Source organism: Sceloporus occidentalis, unplaced genomic scaffold (genome assembly GCF_023333645.1).
Source record: "Sceloporus occidentalis isolate IW3139 unplaced genomic scaffold, rSceOcc1.0.p SCAF_291, whole genome shotgun sequence".
Lineage (NCBI taxonomy): Eukaryota > Metazoa > Chordata > Lepidosauria > Squamata > Phrynosomatidae > Sceloporus > Sceloporus occidentalis.
The window spans coordinates 300,001-321,446 of NW_028317271.1; the positions used below are offsets into that span (position 1 = coordinate 300,001).

General features: G+C 40.8%; 2 protein-coding genes across 2 annotated transcripts; both read left to right on the forward strand.

Moving 5' to 3' along the window:
* Positions 1-5,730: 5,730 nt before the first annotated feature.
* Positions 5,731-18,021, forward strand: LOC149275393 (deoxyribonuclease-1-like). Its single transcript, XM_089504787.1, has 10 exons — positions 5,731-5,878; positions 7,055-7,178; positions 9,363-9,456; positions 11,064-11,152; positions 11,499-11,585; positions 12,061-12,173; positions 12,358-12,470; positions 12,544-12,701; positions 13,311-13,404; positions 17,860-18,021. The coding sequence occupies exons 1-10, from the start codon at positions 5,731-5,733 to the stop codon at positions 18,019-18,021; spliced, it is 1,182 nt and encodes a 393-aa protein (XP_089360913.1).
* Positions 17,999-20,864, forward strand: LOC149275394 (mitochondrial potassium channel-like). The gene is made up of 3 exons (XM_089504785.1): positions 17,999-18,211; positions 18,722-18,886; positions 20,082-20,864. The coding sequence occupies exons 1-3, from the start codon at positions 18,098-18,100 to the stop codon at positions 20,862-20,864; spliced, it is 1,062 nt and encodes a 353-aa protein (XP_089360911.1). The 5' UTR covers positions 17,999-18,097.
* Positions 20,865-21,446: the final 582 nt, after the last annotated feature.

Consider the following 21,446-nt stretch of genomic DNA (forward strand, 5'->3'; position numbering starts at 1 on the left):
TCCCCCCCATCTGGAAATGTAATCGTTGATTTATAATCACAGACCATACGCAAATCGAGCCAGGAACAATAGTTTGCCCATATGGGGGGGATCGGAAAATTCTTAGTTCTGGCACAGTATCTGTCATGCCAATCCCTCTTGATTACTCCTTTTCAAGCAAGTTCATAAAAAATTCAGAGTTGATCTGGCAACGGTAATATCACATCAAAGAAATATTAGTTTTCTCTTTGATAGCATCACAAAAAACATTGATGCTGCAGAAAGCCCATATCCCTTGATGATCGTCGGATTACAGTAAATCTTGTTTCCATTACGACTCCAGTTATTGGGTGCATCGAGTTAAAGAAAAAGAAAAAAAAACCATACATTATGGGCATCCTGTTTTTATCTGTTCTTCAAAAAAAAAAAAAAAACGGTTCATTTTAACCGGCTTTAGTAACTTTCAGATAATTAGTGAAGAGCGTTTCGACTGCCTTTGCCTTCATGTTTGGTCCAAAAAAAGATTAAATTATCTCCATGAGTTGATTCCATTTATGGGGGGGGGGGAACGAAGAAGAGATAATGTGAGGTTTATAAAAGCTTAAGAAAAGAAGGGGAAAAAAAGCAAATTATATGTACAGAAATGAATAGGAAATAAGATATTGCATTATATGGACCAAGGGGCAGAATAACAACCTGCTAGCCTTGGGGTAAGTTCGGCGAATAGTCTCATCATTCTGCTGGCCACAATGAATGAGTTTCCTTCTAATGGTTGCTTGGAGAAACATATGTCCACGTCGAGAGTTCTGGTGGAAAACCCACGGGGTTCTGTACTGAATCTGGTGGTCAAGGATCAAGAATAGGAAGGTTAGGTAGAAGGGTTGAACTTGATGGACTTAGGTCTTTTTCCAACCTTACGTACTATGTAAGAACTTGAGGACTTGGGCAGATTTGGTTCCCTGAAGTCTTCTACTTTCTTGGCATCTAGAACTCTTGAGTCGGGGATGACTGGAACTTTAAGGACAGCGGCCACCTGAGGACGTAGGCTCAGGCCGACATCCGGATATGGATATTAAGCATTTGGCATAGGTGGCCTCACACTACAGCCCCCGATCTGCTACTGAAGCACCAGGTTGGGCGAGTTTGGGTCACTGTGGGCCAGTCCAGGCCTTGTTAATGAACATGATGATCTACGTGACCACCTGTGACATCATAACGCAACATTTCAGGAAACGTTGTGTACAGCATGGCATTAGTGGTTGCAAACAGGTGGTTTCCACCCTCTTTTGTGCTCGCTAATATAATTGGGTGTTACCATGGAAACGGGTAAGAAAGTGAGCTCGCCAATGGATAACAAACGCTAAACATACGGCATCTTTGTAGACCCTATGGATCTTTCCCAAAGAGACCCAAGAAAAAAAAAGACATATCCTCCATGTTCTATAGACGCCAGTTTGCCAATAAAAACAAATTTTTGTCAGTGGCGAAGAATTTAAGATAAATAACAGCTGGGAGATTTTTTTGCGGGGGGACAAAAGGGAAACAACTTTGAACTATGTAGACAATGTTGTTTAAGCCCAAACAGATGTGGTTTAATCTTGTTTTTGATCCTGAAGTAGTTTTTCCCCCCCTAGAACTGCACACATACGTGAAACCGTGATGGCTTACAGATGCCCGCAGAACATAATTTGTAGCAGTCTGGGCTCTAACCTTGGAATACGGGTTCTAAGCGGAGTGCTTTCAACTGGGTTTTTTATGTAAAATATATCATTTTTGTTACTATGACCAAATAAAAACGGTGAATCTCCATGGTGATATCGGTAATGTCGTTTCTTATTCTTAAGCTTGGGATTCAAACATTCTAACTCAAAACTCTATAGATTTATAAATGTTTCCATGATAATTCCCGTATTCACTTATTGACTTTATGGCTTGGTTTCCGTTGAGCTTTTTCATAGAGGTCACTAGTATGGAAGATGTATCTCCCGGTACAATGAGTCACTGTTTCTATTATTGCATAATTTAAAGCAATTTGTAGCATAGATGATTAACTCAAATTCTAATGGATTAATCATTTAAGGGTTAAGCCTCGTTTGACCCTTTGGATTAGACATCCCAAGGGGTTAAATTAAAGAGGCGGGCAGTTTTCCTATCTTAGTGACTTTGGAAGGTAAAATAAGTGATTAAAAGGAATTTTGAAGCCCTGGTGCTCCCTGCTTATAAAAAATACATAAAATTGTACAAAAAATTATAAAAAAAACACATAAAAAAAAACAAAAAAAAACACCTAAATACATGCATCTAGCCCACAAGGACTGCCAAGTTATCCAGGGCCAAACAGCAGGGAAGGGACGTACCCCGATGCCCCCACCCGGACCCGACGATCCAAGCACCACCAGCCAAGAACCTCGCAACTGAACAGGACTGGCCCATCTAAAGAGGGACACTTGGGGGGTATGCATTTACGAGGATGATTGTGATTTGTTGTCACTCATGTGGGTGTTACAGGGTGTTAGCGAGTACACAGTATGTCCTCGCGTCCTCTTTTGTTTCTTGTCTGGAAGCGGAACCTTGTAACTGGTTGTTATGCTACATTGTGACGACTTAATGAAAAACACACGCCGTTTGTTTTCGAAAAACAGAAAGTGAATGATGAGCTTCCAGGCACCATCTTTTTTCTTTCCCAATCCCCAAAACGCAGTCCCGTGAACTTACAGTCCTCGGGGTTCCTTAACCCTCTCCACATTGGAGATGACAGAAATCCCGTTGGGTCTTGAGGAACCTCAAAGATCTTGAGATATTATTGTGATGATGATCTAAAGGAGAATTTTATTTGTTATATAAGCAGATCTCCACCTTGATACTTGGCGTTTGATGATTACCGTCCACGGGAGACGTTAATTAACAGCGTGACCAAGATTCGTACAGAGCCCAATATAAGTTTGTTGGCCCAACACGGATGGTCAATAAAAGAAGTTCAGACTGAGGATAAACGCTGACATGAAACCCATTTGCATCTTATGGAGACTGGACTCTTGATGGTCTCTCTAATCGTTCAGTGAATCCCTCTTGATGAGCACATAGTGGTCCTAGTGGTCTCCCGCAGGGCTCTCGGTATCCAAAGTTCTACCAGTCTCTGCTGTAGATAATTCTGTCCTCAAACCAATTCCAAAGTGAATACAGTGTGGCTAACGCTTGGTTCCGTGACACATTTACATTAGATGGTATCTCACCATCAAGCAGCCCAGGTCAACGTAGGGAACCCAACTCCGCATGCAGCTTCATAAGAAGATAAGACTTTCCAATTGGGATATCAGGGTGTCTCGTTATTAAAGACCGTAAAGACCACATGGACCAAAGAAATTCTCAACAAATTCCTATATTTCAATAAACATGTGGTTGATTTGCTGAATAGTAGAGTAACTGATCCCAGTCCGGCTCACATCTGTACATTGGGTACGTACATTGTCCAACTTACATTGGCCTTTGGAAGGAAAAAGTAGGGTATGGGGTATTCGAATATCTACCTTAAATGTTGATATTTAACCCCTTAAGGACAATGGGTTGGCCTTAAACCCATTAAAAACAAAGCATTGTCATGAAGGGGTTAAATAAGATTGGAAGATAGAATACGAATAATGGAACAATTTTGGCAAGACAATGGGTGCCTAGTGATTTAACCCCTTAAGGACAATGGGCGGTCCCTAAACCCATTGAAAACAATGCATTTTGACCCCGTACATGTACGGGCTTTGTCATTAAGGGGTTAAAAATCGCTGATCCAGGGATTATTCTGACTGCCTATGGAGCCACCAAAGGATATTTTCTTCCTTTTCATCATAATTATCGTTTCCTTAATTCGGGTTTTTGCTTTTTGGGTTTATCCTGAAAAGGTTGAGCTTGAAGGACCTACACTTTTTTTTACAATTACACCAAGTAACTATATATAATATAATATATAATTGCAGAAGTAATTTTTATTCCTAAACTCCCATTTACAATTAGCCCAAACCAGAACTGGGTAAATGAGAAACGTGCGCATGTTTAAGGAATGCCGACCCGGATAAAGAAATAAGGGTGTCAGGTTAGATTAGTGCTCTAAAATCCCCGATTCTGGTAAAACCACCACGCAATTGGAGGTTTATTTTTAACATCAGACGGGGCCGCCCATCGTGTTTTAACCACATCAAGGCTTCCCCCATGTTGTAATTCATATGAACATCCCGGAGATAATTAAGGTGGGAAGAGCGCTGTATCAAAGAGCTGAGCAGAGGGGATTGTTTATTCTAAGTTACGCACTAAGACGATAGAAGAGAAGACCCTTGGAACCGGACTATCCTTCCAAGCAGATGGATTCCCAACAAAGACTTTCAGATTCTAGCAGATCTCTATACAGATGAGTTCGATGGGGATGAGCCAGGAGGCGTCCTCGTGTACATCGAATCTTCTATCTCTGTTCCTTGCATGGCTGGAAATGCACAAGAGGCAAAACCTTCAATTTTTGGAGCTGTAACCCATTTGGTGCCATGACATTGTGAACAGCATAAAGATTAAAGCAATTAGAAACCCAGCCCATTTGTATACCGTGGGAGCAGACGTCTTAACTTACTGTACTGAGAATCTGCATGATTCTTTCCCATTACGTTATCGCTCCCCTATTAAGTTGCTGATTGTTGTTGATTGGTTCAGGCACCGTTAGTAAGGGTACTGGGAGCAAATACTCAAATACAGGGGTAGTGCAATTGCTTGTCTCTGTGGATCTACGAAGTCACCGACAAACAGCTGTCAGACAGCAGAACAAAGAGGCGCCGCAGCAGCAGTGTCGGCCATAGATCAGGCATTCATGAGTGGGCCACCTATGAGGTCATATGCACGTTCACAGTGCTAGCTCTGAAAAGAACAAAATCCATACAAGTTTGTATGTAAACTTATGAATACTTTGCGCATGTTCCGTCTGAAAGTGCAGAACTTTTAATGTCATGTTCAGGTTATTCACAAAGAAACTGCGCGTTCTCGTATTGCTCCCGATTACAATAACTGGGATGATTTAAAGGTGGCAGTACGATGCTGTGTCATCTTAGTGTGGATCCTTTATCATGCTCTCTTTCCTGAGTCTTATTGTTCTTCTTGCTGAGCAAACGCTGGGGAAATCTGTGTGGAAAATATATTACCCAGGTCATTTGGCTGGGCTTCTCCCCCCCTGTTGTCACCCCACCCCTGAAAATGTTTAAATAACCAAAATCAGCTGATTTAGTGATCACAGGACATTTAAACATTCTGTTCCATATCCTGCAGCGACACCTAGTGGCAGAAAATGAGAACTACTTCTTTTCAAAGCCGTCAAATGAACACAATGACTGCATGTTCAGAGTAAACTGCTGCCACTATGTTATCATTGGGGGGGACTAACAACATTTTAAAGGGAGGGCATCCCTATCTCTTCAAGCCGCCAATCTGTGGCGAGAATCAGTGGCAAGGAACTGCAGCTTCTCCTTTAAGTTATACGTGGTGAGGCTGCCTGGGACATTAAACTGTTTCTTTAAAGGGACCTCTCAGCTATGATATACATGAATGTGAATTTAATGGCTGTAGAGTTCCTTTAAAGAATCATAAAAAGAAGAGTGTGCATCTTTTATCAGAGAAAACACCTTAAAATCCGACGACATCACTGGGGAAGCACCCCACTGGATGCCGATGGGGCAGACTGTAGATAAGATAATGCCTTGAATCGTAGACGTAAGAGGATCACAAATGAAAACAACACCAGATATTGTAAAAAGAATCTCCGGAAACACTCAGGGGCAAAGTACGCCATCCGCCTACCGTACGCCCGCTGCCCGGGATCCATACAAAGCCACTCCTGTCCATACAGAAATAGAACAAAGGGGGAAGACGGCAGGTGAGTTTAACAGGATCTGAACAACTCTAACAATAAAACATACAATAAATCCTTTAGATTACCCAATGTATCGGCTCGTCTTAGTCTGTCAGTCCTAGATTTGTCAGACCCTTAGAATGTAGGGAGGCGCTATGGACAATGTTGGCGCTATATAAATAGAAGATAATGATAATAGTAATATGACGCTGTGTCTTTAACCAGAAAGAATGTGATGACTGCATGTGCTGGCTTGTTGTTTTTAGTGGCAGGTCTGCTATACGGGGCTTTGGGTATAATTTGCACTCAAAAGGCAGAAACAAGTTTTTCCGGTTTGTAAATGACAGAGATAGCCGTAGAAAAGGGTCTTTCTGGCCTTCTATTCAGTCGTTCTCCAAGTTGTGCATTCAAAAGGCTGCAAGGCAAAGCAAAAAGAGTAAGTGTGCATCTACATTTTTTTGAGGGGGTCTCAAAATCAAGATACATTGGCCCTGAAACCAAAGGCTCAGGGGGTACTTAGTGAAACCTCAAAAGCATTCACTCCGGGTGACCGGATGTCGCCGATTCAGGTTTAAATCCCTGGTTTATACACCCGTAGAGCAGACTCTAATTAAGATATCGAAGGATCAAGTTTAAAGTTTATCAAAACTAATTAAAAAACTACCTATAAATTGCTTTATATAGTCGGTAATACCGTGTAAGCGTAAGATGATTTCATCAGAATTCTGCTTAATTGTTTTTTTAATACGCTATACATTAAATATGTTATACGTGTTCTGTGTTCTTTAATTTGGATATGATCTCCACTAAATCTTTCGCTTATGACCCCTAAAAGACGAGCGCCCGCTTTGAGTGAAGAACACAATACACAATATAACGAAAGCTTGTAAACCAAGTACCATATATCGTTACAAAATGATTATCATTATTCTGTATTGTTTTATATAGTGCCATCATATTCCGTAGCGCTGTACAATGTTACTGTTTGTAAATTTAAAGTAGGTTCTAATCGTTTCAAACACTAACATTGTCTGCAGTTCTCTCAAATATAAAAAGCTAGATTTACATAAAACGGCACTGATCTTAGAAGCTTACACTCTGGAACCAGGAACGTTCGTCAGCTCCCCGTGTGATGGAGAAGAAGAAATTAATCTCAATTTATTGTAGTGTTAATAGAGCTCACATCTCTTTACCTAACAGGGCTGATGAGTGGAAGATTTCAAGACCCACTTAGGTGGCGACATAAGATGCATTATTATTTCATTAATGGCGACTCTTTACCCACAGTTATGTCAGAGATACAGATCATTGATGTCATCGGGGAGTATGTGTGTCTGTATGACAATGCTTCCCTACAGAGATCAATAGTCTGTCTGGGAAAATGCATCTCTAGATCCCCAGAAACATAAAAACTGCCGGCAGATCGGCCCCATCCGGCCCCCGTCTAGTCGCCCGTTTCTCCTGCTGTAAAGACTCAGACCTTAATCAGTCGTTGGTCTCGTCTTAGATTCAGGAGCCGTATGTCTATCCCATGCATGCAAAGCAGTGAGATGTTATGGGAATAGGTTTTCTATTGTAAGGAATTCAGATCGGGAGCTACAAACGGGAACGCGTTACAGAAAAACTGCCCTCCCAACCGCCCCACGAGGTGTCATCAGATCAAAGGAGTAAAAGGCAGGTCAAGCCAGAACCCAGTGGGGTGTGTTGAGATTTGAAACAGTGTCTTGATTGACATATAGAAGGTACATAGAACTCAAAAATGTCTGAACCAGAAAGTGTTTATAATAAAAAATGATAATAATAAACTTTATTATTATTTACAGAAAAAAAAACAGCAAATCACTTTAAATGGACAAAAAAATCATATTAAAGTTTTTCTCAATAATTTCAAACAGTTTTAATAATTATTTATGGATGTGGATATGAACATTTTTGACTGATTTCCAATAGTAGAAAACTTCTTATTTATGGAGCTTCTTTTTCTTCTAAATAATACTTCCAGTTAAGAAGAAAATGGTTGTGAAACGATGGCTGGTTAGGGGGGAGGAACGTCTGTCTATACATTACCAAATAGTTTGTCGTTCAGAAGCAAAAGTTAATAATGAAAGAAGCTCATTCAATTCTAATGAATAAAAGTCATTCTCAATATGGGTCGCTGATAAACCCCTTACAGGTGACTAATGTGACGTTATACAAAACCTCAGACTGTTCACAGAGAAGAAAGAGACAGCGGTATATCTCACATGTAAGAGACAGTGTTATATCTCACATGTAAGAGACAGCGTTATATCTCACATGTAAGAGACAGCGTTATATCTCACATGTAAGAGACAGCATTATATCTCACATGTAAGAGACAGCGTTATATATCACATGTAAGAGACAGCGTTATAGCTCACATGTAAGAGACAGCGTTATAGCTCACATGTAAGAGACAGCGTTATATATCACATGTAACAGACAGCGTTATATATCACATGTAAGAGACAGCGTTATATCTCACATGTAAGAGACAGCGTTATAGCTCACATGTAAGAGACAGCATTATATCTCACATGTAAGAGACAGTGTTATATCTCACATGTAAGAGACAGCGTTATATATCACATGTAAGAGACAGCGTTATATCTCACATGTAAGAGACAGCGTTATATATCACATGTAAGAGACAGCGTTATAGCTCACATGTAAGAGACAGCGTTATATATCACATGTAAGAGACAGCGTTATATATCACATGTAAGAGACAGCGTTATATATCACATGTAAGAGACAGCGTTATATCTCACATGTAAGAGACAGCGTTATACCTCACATGTAAGAGACAGCGTTATATCTCACATGTAAGAGACAGCGTTATATCTCACATGTAAGAGACAGCGTTATAGCTCACATGTAAGAGACAGCATTATATCTCACATGTAAGAGACAGTGTTATATCTCACATGTAAGAGACAGCGTTATATATCACATGTAAGAGACAGCGTTATAGCTCACATGTAAGAGACAGCGTTATATCTCACATGTAAGAGACAGCGTTATATATCACATGTAAGAGACAGCGTTATAGCTCACATGTAAGAGACAGCGTTATATCTCACATGTAAGAGACAGCGTTATATATCACATGTAACAGACAGCGTTATATATCACATGTAAGAGACAGCGTTATATCTCACATGTAAGAGACAGCGTTATATCTCACATGTAAGAGACAGCGTTATATATCACATGTAAGAGACAGCGTTATATATCACATGTAAGAGACAGTGTGAGAGAAACACAATTTGTTTTTGATACATTAAGTTCTTGTTCTACTTATCACTTAGTTACAGGGGAGGGCTGGCACCTTCTGGCCCAAGGGGTATGTAAAAAAGTAAAACCAAGTGGCCCCATAGGCCCCTCAATGAGCATACTCACTGTCACACATATTTACACACTTACACAAACTCTCGGACTCTTTTTAAAGGAAACTTAATGACATTTGTTGGTTTTCTTCCTGTAACAGACGATTCGAGAGAATGAAGATCGCTGCTTTCAACGCCAGGCGTTTTGGGGTGAAAAAATGTGCAGACAGCAAAGTTTTCTCAATTATCACACAGGTACGTGGAAAAAATAAAGCCAACGAGAAACTCTGCTTCTGAGCCTTTAAAATCATTTGAACGGCAGAGAGGGAGTAAAGAGACACCGGGTAAAGATGAACACAAATTTAATGTATAGAGCATAAAGCTGAGATGCCAATGTATCCCGGATCCCGTTACCCCTCCACTCCCTGATTGGCTGATGCTTTTATAAGCTCTCTATTTAAGCTCTATGAAGTGTCACATTTTGCGGAGTAAAAAAATCTACTTTCATATATTTGTTACAATGTTATTCTTATAAATGTTATTGGAGTTTTACATAACAGAGATATGGAGGCCAGATCGCAGGTATATAGAGATCAGATCGCAGGTATATAGAGATCAGATCGCAGGTATATAGAGACCAGATCGCAGGTATATAGAGATCAGATCGCAGGTATATAGAGATCAGATCGCAGGTATATAGAGACCAGATCGCAGGTATATAGAGATCAGATCGCAGGTATATAGAGACCAGATCGCAGGTATATAGAGATCAGATCGCAGGTATATAGAGACCAGATCGCAGGTATATAGAGACCAGATCGCAGGTATATAGAGACCAGATCGCAGGTATATAGAGATCAGATCGCAGGTATATAGAGACCAGATCGCAGGTATATAGAGACCAGATCGCAGGTATATAGAGATCAGATCGCAGGTATATAGAGACCAGATCGCAGGTATATAGAGATCAGATCGCAGGTATATAGAGATCAGATCGCAGGTATATAGAGACCAGATCGCAGGTATATAGAGACCAGATCGCAGGTATATAGAAACCAGATCGCAGGTATATAGAGACCAGATCGCAGGTATATAGAGACCAGATCGCAGGTATATAGAGATCAGATCGCAGGTATATAGAAACCAGATCGCAGGTATATAGAGACCAGATCGCAGGTATATAGAAACCAGATCGCAGGTATATAGAGACCAGATCGCAGGTATATAGAGACCAGATCGCAGGTATATAGAGATCAGATCGCAGGTATATAGAGATCAGATCGCAGGTATATAGAAACCAGATCGCAGGTATATAGAGACCAGATCGCAGGTATATAGAGACCAGATCGCAGGTATATAGAGACCAGATCGCAGGTATATAGAGATCAGATCGCAGGTATATAGAGATCAGATCGCAGGTATATAGAGACCAGATCGCAGGTATATAGAGACCAGATCGCAGGTATATAGAGATCAGATCGCAGGTATATAGAAACCAGATCGCAGGTATATAGAGACCAGATCGCAGGTATATAGAGATCAGATCGCAGGTATATAGAGATCAGATCGCAGGTATATAGAGACCAGATCGCAGGTATATAGAGACCAGATCGCAGGTATATAGAGATCAGATCGCAGGTATATAGAGACCAGATCGCAGGTATATAGAGATCAGATCGCAGGTATATAGAGACCAGATCGCAGGTATATAGAGACCAGATCGCAGGTATATAGAGACCAGATCGCAGGTATATAGAGATCAGATCGCAGGTATATAGAGACCAGATCGCAGGTATATAGAGGCCAGATGGCAAGCATCTTGTTATTAAAAAAAGGAATATTAATGAGCATTTATTTTTCAGATTGTGTCTCGTTACGATATTATCGTTATTTTGGAAGTCTTTGATTCTAAGGAAAAAGCAGCAAAAAAACTCATTGAACAGTTAAATAGGTTGGTGTTTATTAATTAATTATTTTTGCATTTCTCTGCCTGTACTTTTCTCTCTTCATGGTCCTAGTTGTTAAAAATTAAATTTATGTCACAATCCATACAGTTATGACGTTTGCGATGTCATAAAAGTCCCTGCTGGTGTAATGGTCAGGTGTCCCAATACTTTTGCCCGTATAGTGTATACGAAAGGGAGCCCCGAGCAAAAACGCAAATTGGTTCCAAACAACAGAGACAATATATTTCCAGCATTTATATTATCTCGCCCCAAACCGCCAATTACTATTGTTACGGATTTTATTGTTCCGACAGACGATTAGCACTCACTACTGATTTCATTGTTTGGCAGCTGCGATAGAAATGCGCGTTATAATTACGTCCTGAGCAAGCCTTTGGGAAGAAGCGAATATAAAGAACAATATCTCTTTGTCTTTCGGTAAGAAGCACGTTCCTCGCCGTCTCCATTAACGGCACAATGAACCGCGATTCCGCAATCTTTTTATTTTGGTCGTTTTCGATAATCTTTGTTATTTTCGCTGATTAACCTCATCGTGAAAAGCGCTCTGTGGCTTTATAACGGATTTCAAATGTATCTCCTTGGAGAAGCCGAACCAAACGAATACAAAGTAACTCAACCGTATTCATGGTTTATGAGAGGTTTTGTTTGAAATTGGAATTTGGTAATATTTGCGGCCTTTGAGCTCTGTACCGGCTTATTAATTATTATATATATTAAATAAGGTAATCTCCTGATTTGCCGGGCTTAGCTAGGGGTTGGGTTTGAGTCCATGCTGGCTCGCCAATTTTTATGAAGTCCATAAACATCAGGCATGTACTGTATTTGAGATCAGGGGCCTTCCCAAGTACGGCTTTATCGTTCTTAATAGAGATTATGCGGTTTCTTTCCCCAGCGAGGACATGATGAAGGTCAAAGACATCTATCAGTATGCGGACATGCAGCACGGAGACGAAGATTCCTTTGCCCGCGAGCCTTTTATTGTCAGATTTGAATCAAAGATAACTGGTGCGTTCCAAACGTTCCTGACTTTTAAGCAGGCGCATCGTGACATATAAGTGATATAAGTGTCTGATCACCCCTTTCACATGGGGGGCGAGAAGGCACCATGACCTCCTGTAGCTAAATAATTCATAGTTATCAGCCCCTGGCCATTTTGTGGGTATGAATGTATATTCTTTTATATCTCCAGCGGCCAAAGATTTGATCCTGATCCCGGTTCACACCACCCCCAAAGACTCCGTGCAGGAGATCGATGAATTATATGATGTTTACCTCGATGTCAAAGAGAAATGGGGGACCCAGGTAATCGGTCGCTACAACCAGCTCTCTAAACAGTGCGAACATGTGACCCCCAAAATGCCATTTCTCCTTACAGAACATAATATTTCTGGGAGACTTCAATGCCGACGGAGCGTATGTTTCAAAGAAGAAAATGAAGACCATCAGATTAAGGACAGATGTGAATTTTCATTGGTTAATTGAAGATGACATAGACACCACGGCTACCAAAACCACAGACTGCTCTTACGACAGGTACATTACAGATCCAATCATATAACCCAGGCATACAGAACTATAAAAACTATTCCTGAATCGGCGGAATAATGTAGGCTTTAAAGATCGGAATGGCCCCAGGTCCATGCCACGTAGATTGGGCGATACTGCCACGCAACGCAGAGAACGGAACTCTGGGCTTGAAAGATCCCTAAAACTAACCTGTGCTCAAGCAGGGATATTCTGAACTCACGATCTATATGTAGCTTTTGGTACATATCTTTCGGTATCGTGTTGGCATCTTGTTGGTAGTGAATTTACAAGCAACAGGATAGACGGCGAACTCGAACGATACTGTAACAAGGTAGAATGAATACGAGACAACATATCTCTATTTAATCAATAAAAAAAGGTGAAATACGCAAACAGCTGAACTGACAGACACGTAGGCACCGCTCCACAGCTGCCCACGTCAGTCCCGGGTGCCCTGGGGTCTGTAAAGTAACCGCGTCACATTACTGATAAATAATTTGACCGCGCAAAGGAACAAAGTAATGACTTTCCTGAGCATGCCGAGCATTTTGTTTTCAGATTCTATCGCTGTGATAAAGGTAGAAAAGTGTAACCTTTGGTGACCTCCTATTGCAGAATAGTTGTCCATGAAGACTTACTACAACATATTGTTCCAAATTCCGCCAAACCCTTCAACTACCAGGATGAATATAAGCTAACCGACGAGGAGGCGAGTACATGCTGTATTTATAGGTTTAAAAAAAAAGTTTCAGCATCTTAAACAAATTCCTGCTATTTAATGAAATAGTTCTAATAAGATTTTTCTTATAATTTTGGCTGGTTATACCGCAAACAAGGCAGTAGATTTCTTTATAACATTTAAAGAAAAAAAACCTGTCCTCTTCCCGCAGGCCCTTGCCGTTAGCGATCACTATCCTGTGGAAGTGGAGCTCAAACCAGCAAAAGGAAAGTCAGCGAAGAAATAACAAGCAGTGATCTTTGCAATGAACGTGCCGGCATTATAATCTTCTCAATCTGAAATCACCTAAAGCTTTCCTAGATATATATTTGGAAGCTGCTGGGACTCAAGACCAGACCGTGCTGATTATTGTGACCAGAACATTTTTATTAAAAAGATATATATATATATTTTAATTTGTGTTAAATGTAAGAATGAAAGTCATTCTCCAAAATGGGATTTTTGTTTTTAGCCCTAATAATGAGAGACAAATTCTTACCAAAACTCAACCAACGCTGGCAAACGCTATCATCTTATCTACATAGCCCGGCGCGTCATAACCGGTTTATAGGTTTGTGGAGTGAATTAACTTTTTTTAAAACAAAGGGCAGCAGTAAAGTCCATTAGTGAAGAAAACCTAAAAACTGCTGATAAATAAATAGGATTACAAACATGTGCAGAATAAGAAAATAGGAGCAGCTCTGGTGCTTTTAATCCACCCAACTCCTCCACTTATAGCACACCTTGTATCACGATCTATTTCGTGCACAGGTGTATATTTAGGCTTGCTCGTTGGCAGCGGTTTATCCTGGCCCTGCTTACAATCTTAGCGAATATAAAAAGCTGATGCCGGATGATTTAAGAATTACCTCAACCCTGTTTCACAAAATAAAGACAGTTTTCAGACCAGTTATGTACTTACAGATTAGAGTTTAAACACGGATAACATGGACATAAAAAACACAATAAGTAAATTTTATTACAACTGTTAAAAGAAAAAAAAACTCCAGATATTCTGAACAAGTTATTTGCAGGAGGGGATTTTCTTAAACACAACACTCATCTCCGTCATCTTCTGAACTTGTCGACTCGATGTTCCGGTGTTATTTCTTCCCAGACTTCTTTATACCCCCGCCAGCTGCAATGAGATTTGTACCATAGTTTAGGCAAACTCAATATATCTATTTTACTAACGTAAAAGTCACTTAACGGGTAAAAAATAGCCAAAACTAATGTGTGTTATGGGATGCACAGAGCAGGAATTACACACGCACATTTCTGTGGATCAATCCAGAGTTCTCTCTCCAAAAAAAGTCGATTACCCACTCTGTGTAATCCCTTTAAAAGAACAATAGTGCAAAAAGACATATTGCACTATTGTGTTTCTCTTTCTTTCATATATTCACATCCGTGAGAGCGCAGCCACTAACCCCCTTGTGAACTCCTTTAAAAGAACATGCCACGGGGTACTCACTCAGCGGTCCTTTCTGGGAGGCTTTCCCTTTCAATTCTTCCAGTTTCTTCTGTTCTTCTTTCTGCCTCTGTTTGAAGGCGACATCCTCCTAGAAAGAATAAACATTGCGTGAGAAAGCTGAGAATTCTCTACAATAACCAAAGTAAAGAGAAAGAAACACATAAAAAAAAAAAAAAAAATGTAAATATGTATGAACTACTTCGTACTATGATTGACATCCCGCTACAATCTAGCTATGGATTATTTTTTACAAAAAATTTAATGCAAACCATCACATCCAACAAGTTATTGTCAAAAACGTACCTCATCTAAATCCTTGCCTTGCTTTTTGGGCTGCTTCAAAGGCTTCTTCTTACCGCCTGAAATGTAAAAGAAGAAAGACCTTGCGTGAGTACCGGTTCACAACTCATTCATTCACTCACTCGGCGAGAACCATGAATGTGTTTCTAGGACCTACTCAGTTGTGTAAAGGGCTATATGTAGAGGTGGGTCAGCAGAACTTCACAGAATGAAAACCCAGCTCAATTATTCCAGTACGGACCAGTCTAACCTCTACAGCCTGCCAGTCATCAGTGGCATACTAAGGTAGTTTGATTGATCCTACGCAAAAGCAAGTTTCCACCATCAGCCAGTCCACTAAAGAGTTAAGAAATTAATTCAGCCTAGTGGGGTCTAGATTTAAATGTCAGCAGCATAGTTGGCCATAGAGAAAGGAAAGCTGCAGCATCCCATCTCCATGGATTCCTGCCACCAATTGGCGGCTTGAGGCGGCCAATCAGAAGAAAGAGCTCCCGCTAAAATCAATGAAACAGCTTTCCAGTCCACGTTCATTGACCCGGCACTGGAGCAGATTGGCAGTCAGTATATGATGCGTCAGGAGATCCGTCCTGCTGCATGGAAAATACCCAGCTGGAGAGGAAAGGGGCAAATGCATACGGGGGTGGGGGATACAGAATCTAACTAAGTTTAAAGGGACCTCTCAGCTATCGCCATTTAAAGACCACATGAAGTGTCGCTAAACGTGAACAGACCACAGTCATCTTGGAACTTAAGGTATCTGGCCAGACTAAGGCAGAGAGTGGGGGGGGCTTTAGCCATTGCAAGTGTGACCAATATTCCTCCCGCTGATGCACCAATCACAAGCCGACTCGCCCTGCGTTGAAAATATTTCAACGCATCCCTGCAGGACCTCTACTTCATGCACATCTCCTCCTAAAGGAAGCTAAAGGGTTAAGTGACAGGCAGTGATGAGGAAACCGCCCCCACGGATGCGGGTATCCAGGGCCGGGGTGACAGGGGGCAAAGATGAGCTGTGCCAAGAGAATGCATACCCAGGATGTTCATGTGTAATATAAGTGTGAGTAGCAGTAACATATTCAGTAGTGCAGTACAATGACAGTCCCTTACTGACTTTTGGAGAACCTAGGTGTCACATTAACAGTCGTTCGCAGGTACAGAGTGCTCTCCCGCCCCAACCCAAGGCCTTTCCCTCACTTCAGACTTTCCGCCCTGTCCCCAGGGTTCAATACAGAACACCCCCGCAGAAGATGGCACCGGATAGACGCCTTGCCCCACTCCCCGTTACGCACCTTCTCTGCCAGACATCTCTGCAGCAATCTCTCAATCCGCAGCGAAAGTCCCCCTCAGGTCACACCGGAAATAGGAGTTCAACGCAGTGCCTGACTAGACGCACTTCCGCCTGCAGGTCTTTTAACTACAAAGAGTGAAGCAATTAAATGCTTTAAACTGAAATGCATCAATTCCATTCATGGAGGGATTACTTTGGAGAGTACGTTCATTTATTGGTTTTAATGAGCAAAGTGACTGCGATATGTTATATGTCACCGTATAAAACCAGTAGCTTCTGTGCTTCTACATTTGATGGTGGAGTAAGTCAAATATGATTTGTAACAGTTTTAATTAGTTTATTGACTTGTGCGTTATATTTTAATTATCTGAGGCCACCGGAAGTAGAAATTCCACCATCTTGCTACACCCCCAGCTAATGGGATCTCATAGATTAAAGAGTCACCGGAAACCCTCTAGACGCCATCTTGTTACACCCAGTGATTGGTAGGAAGTGTTGTCTGTCATCTGTCTAACCTCCTGTGTTATCTGTTTTTGACATTTGCTGCTAAAAAAACAACAAATATATGGAATAATTCCACTCGGATACAGCCATGAGATGAAAGAAAAGTGGATATAAAGACTCAAGACTCGGTTCCACATGAATTAGACTGAGGCAAGTTATTTCAATGAGAATGTGAAGATTGTGATTATTCCTAAATGGACAGCAATCCTCTTTTTCCAGATTTGAATCCTCTTCAGCCTCAGTGATTTATATATTACTTCCCGCGTACTTCAAATGCTGTTCCATAGTTCCTCCCTGCTCTTTAAACTAGGAATAGTGAGTTTGAATGGTGGTGGATGCTGTTAGAGAGGGAAGAGTAAGGTGGAGGAATGAGGAATAGAAAACATTAGAGGAAGAAGTAGGGTTGGTGTTGTGATCATGTGATGGCGCGGGAGAGTCGCTGTACCGTACAGGAGGAGGTTTAAGACAGGTGAGGAAGGTGGGTCATTGATAGTTGTGTTAACCCCACATAGGGTATATAGCTAGACATAGCTGCCAACAGTCCAGGGGTTATCTGCCTCTTTATGGGGACTGCCGGCAGTTTAGCTCGCACAGTGCCAGAATCCATGGTTAGTGGCCTGGAGTTCATTGCACAGTGTCTGAGGTCAAAATGGCCCCTAGCAAGTCCTTCTGATGCATTTGTTTTCAGCATTCAGAGGAGAAGAAGCACAAAGCTTAAAAGAAAACGTTTCCACCAAACGTTTTGGAACAGTATTTTGTTTTCTTTTTTAAGTGGTCAGTTGTGTGCAGTTGGCCTAGCCATAAAAATGTGTTTCATTGGCAGGCTTTCCTCCATGGCTAACATTCATCCGTATTTCACTTTGCCTTTCTTGTCTTTCAGTTGCTGGTACGTTTTGTCGCCTTCTGGATAGCTACTTACGATGAGACGCATCTGTTCCCACCCTTTGATGAAGGTCACTATCAGACCTTGTTACCCTTCCAGCTTTCATCGGACCTACAGGATCAATGCTTTCAGAATAAGGACTCTCAGCTCTACTGCTAAGTTGCCCGACACTAAGCCTCCCTCTGAAGATGTGGGTGCTAACCTTTTACAGAAATGGTCGGAAGTGGGGAAAACCATGGGCAGGAACACCATGCAGAGAATTTCTGTGTCAGCCAAGAACTGGTGGGACCGATATGAAGAGTTTGTGGGTCTGGTGGAGGTCCGGGAGGCTCAAGGGAAAGTAGCAGAGGTAAAATGTGTTAAAATAGATAAAGCCTCTATTTTATAACACCTTCATTAAAGGAACACTAATGTCAAAACAATGCTGTGAAATGAAGGGCAGTGTGTATATAAAATATGTAAAATCTCTTTCCCATATGGTCACAAGAGCAAGGGTTTCAACCCTTTTTGAATAAATTAATTTTGGTGACTCCCAGAGGTTAATGGTCTGTTGAATGTGCCATCAATCCTGATGAATGCCTAGAAGGATGTGGATCGCAACCACATTGAAATATTTGCATTTTCACCTAATTCTGAATCACAAATCATCTAGAAATACGGAGAGGGCGGTTGCAGTGTACAATCTGACACTAATAACGAGGCTATAGAGCCATGGATGCATCAAATTTTGGGGTGTTTGAGATTGCAGGGGAGGTGGAGTATAACTAGTCACCCAAATCATGTTTTGTTTTTGTTTTTTTAACATGCAAAATGCCATCTTTGGATGCTTTCATGTAAAGAAAGTTTTATTTCTCTCCAGGCAGAGAAGGATTTCATGGTCGCTCGTGGGATTGTACGAGAAGCTCGGGAGAGTGTGGAGTCTCAGCAGGTGAAACTGAAGGAAGTGCGTGACCGCCTGGACAGAGTATCCCGCGAGGATGTGCATTATTTGGAGCTGGCAACTTTAGAACATAAATTATTGCAGGTAACATTGAAATACACATAAGGCTTCCCTTCCAGATCTTCAGTTTTGGGGCAAAATGTTATATTAGAACATTCTGAAGTGTTAAAGAGTTGGTAAACTTGTTTCATTGGTTCCGGGAAGTGGAAACTAACTTGGAAGCTGTAAATGAGTAATGAAAGTCAAAATTAAATTTGAATGATTAACCGCAAAACCAAAATCGCAAAAATCAATGAAAGTTCCAAAGAGACCGGTTTATTTATTTTTTTAACCCGTTTCTTCCGAGAGATCTGTCTTATATACACCAAATAGTTGAATGCATTAATATACTAGGAGCCGGGCTGCTTGGTTTCAGGAATTTCTTCTTCGTGTTGTACTTTATATCCACCGATTTAAAAAAAATCTTACAAAATAAAGAAATAAATAATTGCTGTCAAAAAAATTCATAATCCGTTTGGCCTCTTGAAACAGTCATCCGACTCGTGAGATTAAGATCTGACAATTTGTACTGGGGTCTGTTTTGACCATCAGTGTGATTTATGGAACTAGTTATTGATTATCCTGCCTGATAAATCCTGCCTGTTTCCTGCGCCCCCCTACAGCAAGCAAACAAACAAACAACAGTCTGAAGAAAGGCCAGTGGCTGAGCCCAAAAATATGTTCTTTTAATAATCAGATTAAGCCGATCCAGAGCAAAGCAAATGAGATCAGTGCTGGCATGCACAGCATATGTTATGTGTTTAAAAAGGAAAGATTTATTAATGAGGATATAATCTTATACAGCAAGGCTCTGGTGTGTTGCAATCCTTGTAGTGGGGATCTACCAGCAGAAGGAAGCCCAACATAGCGTATGAATTCTGCATGAAATAACAAGACTGCATATAAAATTATTAAACATGTCACCCTAGCAAATCTGTTCATTGTTCAGAGCGTTACTATTCAAAGTAATTTGCTACTGGGTTTTAACTAGTGACAAGGTCTTGCGTAAAAGGAAATTAGGCGTAGGTCAAATATGATGTGTCTGCTAGAGTTTTTGATTTCCCAATATCTTAATATAAATTTGAATTTATTTTGTTTAAAAGTGGTGCTTAGTGAGCTTAAGAGTGGAGGGTCTTATATATATATAATTTTTTATTTTTTTTTGACAAGCCATCACAGCCCATAAAACTTTATTTCTTACTTGGGAAACTCAATTTTTTTTTCTTTTTATATTACTCAGGAAGAAAAAAGACTGAGGGCTTTGTATATTAATGCAGAAGAAGGTGAAAGAGAAAAGTTTGCCCTCTTTTCTGCTTCTGTAAGAGAAAGCCACGAAAAAGAAAGGACCAGGGCAGAGAGAACTAAGAATTGGTCCGTTATTGGGTCCGTACTGGGAGCAGTGATTGGAGTCATGGGCTCGACTTACATCAACCGAGTCAGGCTGCAGGAACTGAAGACTCTGCTTCTAGAAGCACAGAAGGGACCAATCAGTTTGCAGGAAGCCATCCATGAACATGCCTCGGTACACCAATCTCAGCAAAAGGATCTTGGGGACCTTATTATAGCCCTGAGAAGTATAGTTCCATCTCTATCGCTGACATCACAAGATCCTCAAAAGGATCTCTCTGGTACCGAGTCAAAGCCTGAACTTGATATCATGGTGAACCCGGTTTTAAGAGCGGTTAAAGAACACATGGGATATACCAAGGATGCAGGGAAACATCTAGAAAACTTACAAACAAATTATACCAACTTAGAAAAGGATATCAGGAAACTTACAAATGACATGCAAAATGTGAAGTCAAGGTTTAACTCGCAGCCTGCGGAAAGGACACTCTTGTCCTCCTCTCAAGGGAGCCATGGGCCAGGGGACCGGCACGAGAACGTGATTCTAGAACTGTCTGAGGCCGAGCAAAGGCTGCGGACTCGCATTGACCAAAATTCAATTTACAGCACTGCTTTGACGTGTACTGTAATCGCAATAACCATGCCCATATTGTACGTTTTACTAAAAGGAAACTAGAAACCTTCACAATCAGTGAACATAGTTAATAAAATTGACTTAATCTTCCATAATTTAATCCATAATATTGATATTCATACCACTCTGTGTTGTGTTTAGCGATTTATCTAATTGATTTGCTGATGCCGTAGAAACAATTTATGACTCCAGTTCCAAAATAATTGAAGAAAGTATTTTTTGGTTGAAAATATTATGAAATATCGCACAGATATAAGATGTGTTCAGGATAGTTACTCCATTACTAACAGGGGCAGATTTATTAACGGTGCTGTACGAGGAAAAGGGGATTGACTCCATAGTGGTCACACCCACGTTTATTAAGCCCCACCCACCCTCGATCAGTTATTGTCCATACAATATTTACAAAACTATAGAGACCGAGAAGGAGCAAGCGCTTGGGGTGGCAGCGGGCCCTCCTGTGGTTTTATATTAAGGTTATTTGCAACACATCCTGTAAAAAAAAGAAGCATTGCTTGTATATTGAGGCCAAAACGGCATAAAACACAAAAACAGCAAACACACAATGTTCTGCGTATTGAAACTTGGAGCAAAGTACGTTTTATTTCATGCATAATATAAAAT

What these genes read in the sequence shown, in the direction of transcription:
- LOC149275393 (XM_089504787.1), top strand. Translation starts at nt 5,731, where the DNA reads ATGAAAACAACACCAGATATTGTAAAAAGAATCTCCGGAAACACTCAG. An exon ending in CAATATCTCTTTGTCTTTCG is followed by an intron (nt 11,586 to 12,060) that starts GTAAGAAGCACG and finishes TTCTTTCCCCAG; the next exon opens with CGAGGACATGATGAAGGTCA. An exon ending in AAGAGAAATGGGGGACCCAG is followed by an intron (nt 12,471 to 12,543) that starts GTAATCGGTCGC and finishes TTCTCCTTACAG; the next exon opens with AACATAATATTTCTGGGAGA.
- LOC149275394 (XM_089504785.1), top strand. Translation starts at nt 18,098, where the DNA reads ATGGGCAGGAACACCATGCAGAGAATTTCTGTGTCAGCCAAGAACTGG. An exon ending in CTCAAGGGAAAGTAGCAGAG is followed by an intron (nt 18,212 to 18,721) that starts GTAAAATGTGTT and finishes ATTTCTCTCCAG; the next exon opens with GCAGAGAAGGATTTCATGGT. An exon ending in TAGAACATAAATTATTGCAG is followed by an intron (nt 18,887 to 20,081) that starts GTAACATTGAAA and finishes TATATTACTCAG; the next exon opens with GAAGAAAAAAGACTGAGGGC.